Source organism: Oncorhynchus gorbuscha, linkage group LG07, assembly GCF_021184085.1.
Source record: "Oncorhynchus gorbuscha isolate QuinsamMale2020 ecotype Even-year linkage group LG07, OgorEven_v1.0, whole genome shotgun sequence".
Classification (NCBI taxonomy): Eukaryota; Metazoa; Chordata; class Actinopteri; order Salmoniformes; family Salmonidae; genus Oncorhynchus; species Oncorhynchus gorbuscha.
Window position 1 is genome coordinate 66,853,604 of NC_060179.1, and position 10,771 is coordinate 66,864,374.

Genomic DNA, 10,771 nt, shown 5'->3' on the forward strand with positions numbered 1-10,771 from the left:
AACTGTAGAGATTGAGTTTGGACATTCAGAACTGGATCCACAAACCTGCTGTGCCATAACTGTCCAGGCCTATTTGTGGTAGTATTTTCATACGTAACTCCTCAGAGGTGTACTACACATTAAAACCCCTATGCTTCTGACAAAGAACAGAAACCAGGGATTATTCTTCTGCTGCCACCAATGTAATTGAGGGGCAACTGCAGGAGCAGGGGTTGAACCAGTGACCCTGTGGATCAAGGCATGTGCCATAAAAGCAAAAATCCTATCTAAGCATGCTCAGGCCAGGAAGACTACACATGGGTCAGTATAAAGATGAGTGACAGGAGTGAAGTTTTTGGAAAAAGTGGACCCTTGCCTTTTGGCTGATCCATTTGTAGTTTCATGGTGGGTGAAAACAGTTAGCTGCTGTGGAATCTGTGAGGGGAACCAGAAGTGGTCTTGTGATGATTGTGTTTCTGCTGGTCAGAGGGAGCAGGTGCTCTGCTAAACGAATGGGGGCAACAGACGTGAATTGTTTTGCTCTCAAGAAAAGGGCACCATTACAATGAGTGACTTATTTACAAAGTTTTTGGAACATATTCCTGTTGGAACGTTCCACAAATTACACCCACCCTCCTGTACGATTTTTTTTGTAGGAAATACATTATGCTGTTACAGGTGCCAAGTTTATGGGCATGTGGCAGCAGTGTGGAGGAGGGAGGTTCCTAGGTGTGCAGAAGGGCATGAGACAAAGGAATGTGTAGCATTGGGGAAAGTAGTGTTGAGTGTTAATTGTAGGGGTGCCCATGTGGCTGGGGATCAGAAATGTCCCGTGCGAGAAGCAGGTTGAGGTTTCCAGGGTTAGAATAGTGCAGAAGTTGTCATATGCTGAGGCAGTGAAGAACGTAGAGGAAGGTCAAGGGGGAGGGAGAGGAGTGCTGTGAGTATTAGATCTGTATCAGTACAGAGGGATAAACCAACAAGTGATATATGTTGGCATTTATAGCAATGGTAATCAACTGTACTGCAGGGATGGAACGTAGTCACAGAAAATAGGTTGTGGTGGCAGCTGCAAAGAGGTAGGTGGGCGTGTGAGACTTGACATCAAAAGATTTACGTGATGTTTTAATTGGTGGTGTCCCATTCTTTCAGGCTGTTGGTCTCAAGTAGGGCTAAATAGATAGAAAGTGGAGTATTTTTATAAAAAAAATATAAAAAATGTTAGTGTACTGTTAGATGCCAACCGCCGTTAAAGTTAATTGAAGACTACACACGCTCAGGCCAAGAAAATATATAATGCCAAACCCCTTTTATTTTTTATTGAACAGCACTTTCTGTTTTTGATTTGGGGGAACTGATGCCCTTGTACCTTGTCAGAGAAAATAATCAAGGATGTATTAGGAACTTTGATGGATGCCAACCGCTTTGATGGATTTCCTCATCGGAAAAGGCTTAGGAACTTTGACACCGGAAGTGGTCGCTGTTTAGAACAAGTGCATGAATCCGTGGAACCATCAGCTAGCCAAAGCTCATTTGAATGTTATAGAGACGGGGGTGAGTATTTGACGTATTTACGGAGTCCCTTCTCAACACAACAGCATCACTTAGTGAGCAAAACACTAACGATCACACGAGTGTTGCCATGGCAGTAGGTAGCTTGCGTTGGCTAACGTAACTACTACGCTAACCTGGCCAACTGCAAATCAGGTGCGAAATTTGCGCCAAACTGTTTTTTTTTACGTTCACACGAAGTTGCATGGTTTCTGTAAACAAAAGCATACATTGCAAAGTTGGATTGAAATTCAATGCGTGGTGTTAAAGTGCTGGGTAGCTATGTTAAAAGTTCGCGCGCCACTGTAGCGGTAGCTAACTCCGTTAACGTTGTTAGCTGACTGGCTGCAAAGGTTAACTATATAAATTAGCTGTCTATAGTTAGTTAGGTACTGCTGCCATTATGTGGTCTAGTTGAGTGATTGGTCAAGTTTCCATTGACAAGTGTTTGCCACCGATTTCCCCGGTCTCAATGCTTAGCCAACTTTCTGTATGTGATTTGTCTGTTCTTTCTGGTCAAAAGAAGCGATATAAGGGGTTCGCTGCTACGCTCTGCTATTACGATTCATGACTTGTCGAAATTATCAATCCTACTCCTCAGAGAATTGCAGGCCTTTGAGACGGCCAGTCAAGTGAACGCTTCATAATTTGAGGACATGGAGCAGAACAACAGTTTGCCTCCTTTCCAGGGTCTTGCCTCCCCTCAGGTAACACATTTGAGTGAGACGTTATTGTTGTCAACACAGGAACAACATTGCTCAAATGTTTTTAGATTCAACTAGCCTAATTGAGGGATTGTTCTTCCATCTGTCAAAGGGGGCAATGACTCCTGGTATGCCCATTTTCAGCCCCATGATGCCCTATGGCAGTGGTCTGACTCCCCAACCTGTCACGAACACAAACAGCCTGTCTCTCCTGGAAGAGCAGCAGCGGCAACAACAGCAGCAGGCTTCGTCCCAGCAGGCTGGGGTGCCAGGGGGTTTGGGACAGACACCACAGCTTTATCACTCCCAAACGGTCACCACCACCACACTGCCAGGAAACACTCCCCTCTACACCGCTACACCGCTAACCCCCATGACACCCATCACACCTGCCACTCCTGCCTCTGAGAGTTCTGGGATTGTCCCTCAGTTACAGTAAGTGTTCCTGAACAGTTCATTAGTCTCAACCCCTATGTACTCCTATAAAGCTGAAATGCAAGAAGCTAATAGATGAAGGTGAATAGTGATGTGACCATATCAACAGTGAGAATCTCCATCCTGATGGCAAGGTTTATTTCCTTCCTTTTTTTAGGAACATCGTATCCACTGTGAACTTGGGCTGCAAACTTGACTTGAAAACAATAGCACTGCGAGCTAGAAATGCTGAGTACAACCCCAAGGTAAGCATAAATTGTTATTCTTCATTTGCACAAATCATTGTCAGGGCCCAGGGAAAGGTGAAATAGGACCAGGCTAAAAATGTAACTAGAATGGGCCCACAAGGCATGTTGCTTCGGGTCTGAGAATGTCCCACCAAGACACTGTTCTATTGACAAAATGTTAAACTTTCTCAACTGTTCTTGTCTTACAGCGATTTGCTGCTGTAATCATGAGAATACGAGAGCCAAGAACAACTGCACTTATCTTCAGTTCTGGAAAAATGGTTTGCACGGGAGCCAAAAGGTTATTATCTTTTTTCTTAAAGAACACAAAACATGTCTAAACAACATCTGTTTAAAGACCTCCTCATGCTCTCTCCTACCCCTTTAGTGAAGAGCAGTCCCGCCTGGCGGCCAGGAAATATGCCAGAGTTGTGCAGAAGTTGGGCTTCCCAGCCAAATTTCTTGATTTCAAGATTCAGAACATGGTGGGCAGCTGTGACGTCAAATTCCCCATTCGGTTAGAGGGACTTGTACTAACTCACCAACAGTTCAGCAGGTTTGTCATATTCACTATTGCAAAATTAAAGCCTGTAATATCTGATGGGATGCATTCTTATACTGGTATTTCTGCCATATTTTGTACATTGTTTATAATACTAAGATTGGTATTCTAAAGTGATTTAGTACTGGGAGCAAAGATTAGAAGTAGGCCTAATTTTTTTCCCTTATTTTTCCAGTTATGAACCTGAGTTGTTCCCTGGGCTAATCTACAGAATGATCAAACCCAGAATTGTCCTGCTGATATTTGTTTCAGGCAAAGTTGTATTAACAGGTGAGGTTTTTCTCCCTTTCCTAATAACATAGAGTAAGTGCATTTGTTGTCGAATGTAACTTTACTATCCTTTTTGCTGCTTATTTCAAGGTGCAAAGGTCAGAGGAGAAATTTATGAAGCATTTGAAAACATCTACCCCATCTTGAAAGGATTCAGGAAGACAACGTAAATATTTATGCCTGCAATCTTTTTTATTTTATTTTTTTAATAGTCACAGGGGAACTTGCTCTGTTGTGACTCGTTACATTGAGACTGATTGAACCTGTACATTTTAATCGGCAAGTCGGTGACCCCTCCTAATCACCTTAATGGTGATTTGATAAAAGGGGAAATGCTGTATTTTAGCAGTTTTATTTGTTTTTAAATGACTCTTGCTTGATATTAAATGAGGCCGTCTGACTGACAATTTCTTTTTATTGAAGCATTTAATTTTTCTAATGTAGGTTTTAAGATGTTATCCTATCATTTCTCAGTGCATGTTTGTCCACACAACCCTACAAGCAGACATTCAAGATTCCTAACCTTATTCTTTAAATATTTTTTACAGTCAATTTAACTGTTATGAATAATCTCCAGATTGAATGTTACTTATGATTGTGTTGCAAGGTTTACAAATTTGTCATTATTGCGGCAATATTTTTTGTACATATTCCATTTTGATAACTCTTTGCTGCTGAAGTAAAAAAAATTGTGTAATGTGGAGTGGAACATTCATCATGCAACCTTGTGCATCTGAGTTTTATTAGTAACTATGTACCTCGGATGTCTTTTCTCATTCAGTTTTTGGTCATTTTAAGTGCTATTTAAGAACAGTCATGTTTTAATGCTAAATAGACAAATCAATTCACAGTGGATTTTGTTTCAATAGTTTATACGTACTGTATATTTGGTCTACCAACTAAGCACACGTAAGCAGTCAGTCATTATGTTCTTGTTTTAAATGTTATTTTGCTCCAATGTGCACAATTAAATATTCACTTACCAATTGTGATCTCCGTCGTTAGTTAAAGCTTTTATCAGGGTATGGCAAGATTATGAACTAGTCATAATTTCACCTGATTCATCAAATGTTATTGGACATGCGTATTTAGCGAAATGCTTGTTTCTAGCTCCAACAGTGCAGTAATATCTAACAATACACACTTCTAAATGGAGGAATGGAATTAGGAATATATAAATATTTGGACAAGCAATGTCAGCGTGGCATAGACTAAGATGCAGTACAATAGAATACAGTGTAGACATGAGATGGGAATGCAAAATATGTGAACATTATTAGTGACTAGTGTTCCATTATTAAAGTGGCCAGTGATTTCAAGTCTGCATAAAGGGCAGTAGCCTTAAACGTGCTAGTGATAGCTATATAACAGGCTGATGGCCTTGAGAGAGTGCTGTTTCTCGGTCCCAGCTTTGATGAACCTGTACTGACCTCGCCTTCTGGATGATAGTGGGGTGAACAGGCAGTGGCTCAGGTGGTTGTTGTCGTTTATCTTTTTGGCCTTCCTGTGACATGGAGTGTTGTAAGTGTCCTGGAGGAGAGGTAGTGTGCCCCCGGTGATGCGCTGGGCAGACTGCACCACACTCTGGAGAGCCCTCCGGTTACGGGCGGTGATACGAATGGCACAGCAGTCTAAGGCACTGCATCTCAGTGCTCGAGGCATCACTACAGACCCAGGTTCGATTCCAGGCTGTATCACAACCGGCATTGATTGGGATCCCATCAGGTGGCACATAATTGGCCCAGCGTCATCCGGGTTAGGGTTGGCCTTGGTAGGTCGTCATTGTAAATAAGAATTTGTTCATAACTGACTTGCATCTATAGAAGTTTGAGGGTTTTAGGTGCCGAGCCAAATTTCTTCAGTCTCCTGAGCCTTCCACTGCAATCCTGTCAATGTGGGTAGGGGTGTGTTCCCTCTGCTGTTTCTGGAAGTCCACGATAGGCTCCTTTGTTGACGTTGAGAGGTTATTTTCATTGCACCGCATACCCAGGGCCCTCATCTCCCTGTGGTGCTGTCTCGTCATTGTTGGTAATCAGGCCTACTACTGTTGTCGTCCAACTTGTTGATTGAGTTGGAGGCGTACGTGAACAGAGAGTACAGGAGGGGGCTGAGCACACACCCTTGTGGTGCCCCAGCAAAGTGGAGGTGTTGTTTCCTATCTTCACCACCTTGGGGTGGACCGTCAGGTAGTCCAGGACCCAGTTGCACAGGGCGGGGTTCAGACCCAGGGCCTCAAGCTTAATGATGAGCTTGGAGGGTACTATGGTGTTGAATGCTGAGCTATAGTCAATGAACAGCATTCTTACATAGGTATTCCTCTTGTCCAGATGGGATAGGGCAGTGCGTCAGTGGATCTATTGGGCAGGAAGCAAATTGAAGTGGGTCTAGGGTGTCCAGTGAAGGCAGGGGTGATATGATCTTTAACTAGCCTCTCAAAGCACTTCATGATGACAGAAGTGAGTGCTACGGGGCGATAGTCATTTAATTCAGTTACCTTTGCTTTCTTGGGTAGGGGAACAATGGTGGCCATCTTGAAGCATGTGTGGACAGCAGACTGGGATAGGGAGAGATTAAATATGTCCGTAAACACTCCAGCCTATGAACACGGATTTGCGATAACTTTGACCTCAGTTTAAAGAACGGACACAAACAATTGTGGAAGGTGCATCATGACATTTTAACATGCAAATTGCATTTATTGATATGTAATGCTCAAATTCCATTCCATTACAGCAACCTTTTTAAACTGGATTTGAAGCAAAGAAACAATGGACTAATATTAGGTCTTTTGCTTTTTGGTTATGATAAAGCAAGTTCTGTCTCAAATCTGTTGAAAAAGATTAATACTTTCATACAACAGAAATGGCAATAATGTATAGACTAATATTTAGGCTGTGTCCAATGCCAAATATTTTCTCCCTTCCCTCTGCTTTTGATGACCCGCCTTAAAGAAAGCACTAGATAAGTAAATACAACGCAGTCTAACTTCTTACCATCAACTAAAGAGGTGCATTCCATGCTATTCTGTGCGTACCCCACTGTTTCACTTGACTCTTCTTTTTGATGTTCATCAGTCACTGCACTGGACTGCACTAAAGGTTAATTGAATGTTTATCTTTCAAGGAGGGGGGACACACAATTTCAAATAGTTTAACAATCCAGGGTAGGGGTTTCCCAAACTCAGTTTTTATTTTTACTTATTTTCACCCACACACACACGGCGGACCTGAACACCTCATATGTATAATAAATGTGTAGAGGGGTACAGTGTGGACTCAATGAAAATGTATTATTTTACAAGGCCAATTCATTGCATAATTTTATTTGAGTAAACATTGAAAATGGGTCCCACAGACCTGAACACCACACAAGGGTTAACTAGGGTTAACTACTGATGAACTGCATTGTTGGTTAATTTTAACTACATTTTTTATTTACCCTTTATTTAACCAGGTAGGCAAGTTGAGAACAAGTTCTCATTTACAACTGCGACTTGGCCAAGATGAAGCAAAGCAGTTTGACACACAACAACACAGAGTTACACATGGAATAAACAAAGTCAATAATACAGTAGAAAAAAGGTATATATACATTGTGTGCAAATTAGGTAAGGCAATAAATAGGTCATGGTGGAGTAATTACAATATAGCAATTAAACACTGGAGTGATAGATGTGCAGAAGATGACCACCCCAGGTGGTGAGGGTAGGAAACAACATCTGCACCCCACTGATCCTCAACATGGGCCCCACAAAGGTGTGTTCTAAGCCCTCTCCTGTACTCCCTGTTCACCCATGACTGCGTGGCCATGCATACCTCCAACTCAATCATCAAGTTTGCAGACGACACCACAGTGATAGGCTTGATTACCAACAACGACGAGACGGCCTACAGGGAGGAGGTGAGGGCCCTCGATGTGTGGTGTCAGGAAAATAACCTCACACTTAACGTCAACAAAACAAAGAAGAAGATCGTGGACTTCAGGAAACAGCAGAGGGAGCACCCCCCTATCCACATCAACGGTACAGTAGTGGAGAAGGTGGAAAGTTCAAGTTCAAGAACAAACTGAAATGGTCCACCCACACAGACAGCGGGGTGAAGAAGGCGCAACAGTATCTCTTCAGCCTCAGGTGGCTGAAGAAATTTGGCACCGAAAACACACACAAACTTGTATCACCGCCTGGTACGGCAGCTGCTCCGTCCACAACCGTAAGGCTCTCCAGAGTAGAGGTCGACCGATTAATCGGAACGTCAACAAAACTAAGGAGATGATTGTGGACTTCAGGAAACAGCAGAGGGAACACCCCCCTATCCACATCGATGGAACAGTAGTGGAGAGGGTAGCAAGTTTTAAGTTCCTCGGAATACACATCACAGACAAACTGAATTGGTCCACTCACACAGACAGCTTCGTGAAGAAGGCGCAGCAGCGCCTCTTCAACCTCAGGAGGCTGAAGAAATTTGGCTTGTCACCAAAAGCACTCACAAACTTCTACAGATGCACAATCGAGAGCATCCTGGCGGGCTGTATCACCGCCTGGTACGGCAACTGCTCCGCCCTGAACCGTAAGGCTCTCCAGAGGGTAGTGAGGTCTGCACAACGCATCACCGGGGGCAAACTACCTGCCCTCCAGGACACCTACACCACCCGATGTTACAGGAAGGCCATAAAGATCATCAAGGACATCAACCACCCGAGCCACTGCTTGTTCACCCCGCTATCATCCAGAAGGCGAGGTCAGTACAGGTGCATCAAAGCTGGGACCGAGAGACTGAAAAACAGCTTCTATCTCAAGGCCATCAGACTGTTAAACAGCCACCACTAACATTGAGTGGCTGCTGCCAACACACTGACACTGACACTGACTCAACTCCAGCCACTTTAATAATGGGAATTGATGTAAATATATCACTAGCCACTTTAAACAATGCTACCTTCTATATAATGTTACTTACCCTACATTATTCATCTCATATGCATACGTATATACTGTACTCTATATCATCGACTGCATCCTTATGTAATACATGTATCACTAGCCACTTTAACTATGCCACTTTGTTTACATACTCATCTCATATGTATATACTGTACTCGATACCATCTACTGTATCTTGCCTATGCTGCTCTGTACCATCACTCATTCATATATCCTTATGTACATATTCTTTATCCCCTTACACTGTGTATAAGACAGTAGTTTTGGAATTGTTAGTTAGATTACTTGTTTGTTATTACTGCATTGTCAGAACTAGAAGCACAAGCATTTCGCTACACTCACAATAACATCTGCTAACCATGTGTATGTGATAAATAACATTTGATTTGATTTGATTTAATTAGGGCCGATTTCAAGTTTTCATAACAATCACAAATCTGTATTTTTGGACACTGATTTTGCAGATGTAAAAAAAATATTTTACACCTTTATTTAATCTTTATTTAACGAGGCAAGTCAGTTAAGAACACATTCTTATTTTCATTGACGGCCTAGGAACGGTGGGTTAACTGCCTCGTTCAGGGGCAGAACGACAGATTTTCACCTTGTCAGCTCGGGGGACCCAATCTTGCAACCTTACAGTTAACTTGTCCAACGCAATAACGACCTGCCTCTTGTTGCACTCCACAAGGAGACTGCCTGTTCTCAAATGCAGTAAGCCGTGGTAAGTTGCTAGCTAGCATTAAACTTATCTTATAAAAACAATCAATAATAATCACTAGTTAACTACACATGGTTGATGATATTACTAGATATTATCTAGCATGTCATGCGTTTGTGTATAATCTGACTGAGCATACAAGTATCTAAGTATCTTGACTGAGAGGTGGTAGGCAGAAGCAGGCGGTAAACATTATTCAAAAAGCACTTTCGTGCGTTTTAACAGCAGCTCTTCGTTGTGCGTCAAGCATTGCACTGTTTATGACTTCAAGCATATCAACTCCCGAGATGAGGCTGGTGTAACCGAAGTGAATTGGCTGGCTAGTTAGTGCGCGTTAATAGCGTTTCAAACGTCACTCGCTCTGAGCCTTGGAGTGGTTGTTTTCCTTGCTCTGCATGGGTAAGCTGCTTCGAGGGTGGCTGTTGTCCTTGTGTTCCTTGGTTCAAGCCCAGGGAGGAGCGAGGAGAGGGACGGAAGCTATACTGTTACACCGGCAATACTAAAGTGCCTATAAGAACATCCAATAGTGAAAGGTTAATGAAATACAAATGGTATAGAGAGAAATAGTCCTATAATTCCTATAATAACTACAACCTAAAACTTCTTACCTGGGAATATTGAAGATTAATGTTAAAAGGAACCACCAGCTTTCATATGTTCTCATGTTCTGAGCAAGGAACTTAAACGTTAGCTTTCTTACATTGAACACATTTCATTATTTATTTGAGGCTAAATTGATTTTATTGATGTATAATATTAAGTTAAAATAATTGTTCATTCAGTATTGTTGTAATTGTCATTATTACAAATAAAAAGTTTTTTTTTTAATCGGCCGATTAATCGGTATCTGCTTTTTTGGTCTTCCAATAATCAGTATCGGCATTGAAAAATCATAATCGGTCGACCTCTACTCCAGAGGCTAGTGAGATCTGCACAACGTATCACCGGGGGAAAACTACCTGCCCTCCAGGACACCTACACCACCAGATGTCACAGGAAGGCCAAAAAGATCATCAAGGACAACTACCACCCGAGCCACTGCCTGTTCACCCCGCTATCATCCAGAAGGCGAGGTCAGTACAGGTGCATCAAAGCTGGGACCGAGAGACTGAAAAACAGCTTCTATCTCAAGGCCGTCAGACTGTTAAACAGCCATCACAAACATTGAGTGGCTGCTGCCAACATACTGACTCAAATCTCTAGCCACTTTAATAATTAAAAATGGGATGTAATACATGTATCACTAGTAACTTTAAACAATGCCACTTTATATAATGTTTACATACCCTACATTACTGATCTCATATGTATATACTGTACTCTATACCATCTACTGCATCTTGCCTATGCCATACTGCCGTCGCTCATCCATATATTTATATG

General features: G+C 42.3%; 1 protein-coding gene across 2 annotated transcripts; it reads left to right on the top strand.

Moving 5' to 3' along the window:
- The first annotated feature begins 1,315 nt into the window (after positions 1-1,315).
- On the top strand, positions 1,316-4,714 carry LOC124039340 (TATA-box-binding protein-like). Of its 2 annotated transcripts, none has more exons than XM_046355295.1 (8): positions 1,316-1,533; positions 2,132-2,237; positions 2,347-2,669; positions 2,827-2,914; positions 3,106-3,197; positions 3,285-3,452; positions 3,634-3,728; positions 3,819-4,714. In XM_046355295.1, exons 2-8 carry the CDS (start codon positions 2,187-2,189, stop codon positions 3,896-3,898), a joined length of 897 nt encoding a protein of 298 aa, XP_046211251.1. In that variant the 5' UTR covers positions 1,316-1,533; positions 2,132-2,186; the 3' UTR covers positions 3,899-4,714. The 2 variants fall into 2 exon arrangements, with proteins under 2 accessions (XP_046211251.1, XP_046211252.1); XM_046355296.1 differs by lacking the exon at positions 1,316-1,533 and adding an exon at positions 1,540-1,686.
- The last annotated feature ends 6,057 nt before the right edge of the window (positions 4,715-10,771 follow it).

Bases quoted from the DNA above. Each gene is read 5' to 3' on its own strand.
- LOC124039340 (XM_046355295.1), top strand. From the start codon at position 2,187: ATGGAGCAGAACAACAGTTTGCCTCCTTTCCAGGGTCTTGCCTCCCCT. The intron at 2,670-2,826 runs GTAAGTGTTCCT...TCCTTTTTTTAG, and splicing joins GGGATTGTCCCTCAGTTACA to GAACATCGTATCCACTGTGA. The intron at 3,729-3,818 runs GTGAGGTTTTTC...GCTTATTTCAAG, and splicing joins AGGCAAAGTTGTATTAACAG to GTGCAAAGGTCAGAGGAGAA.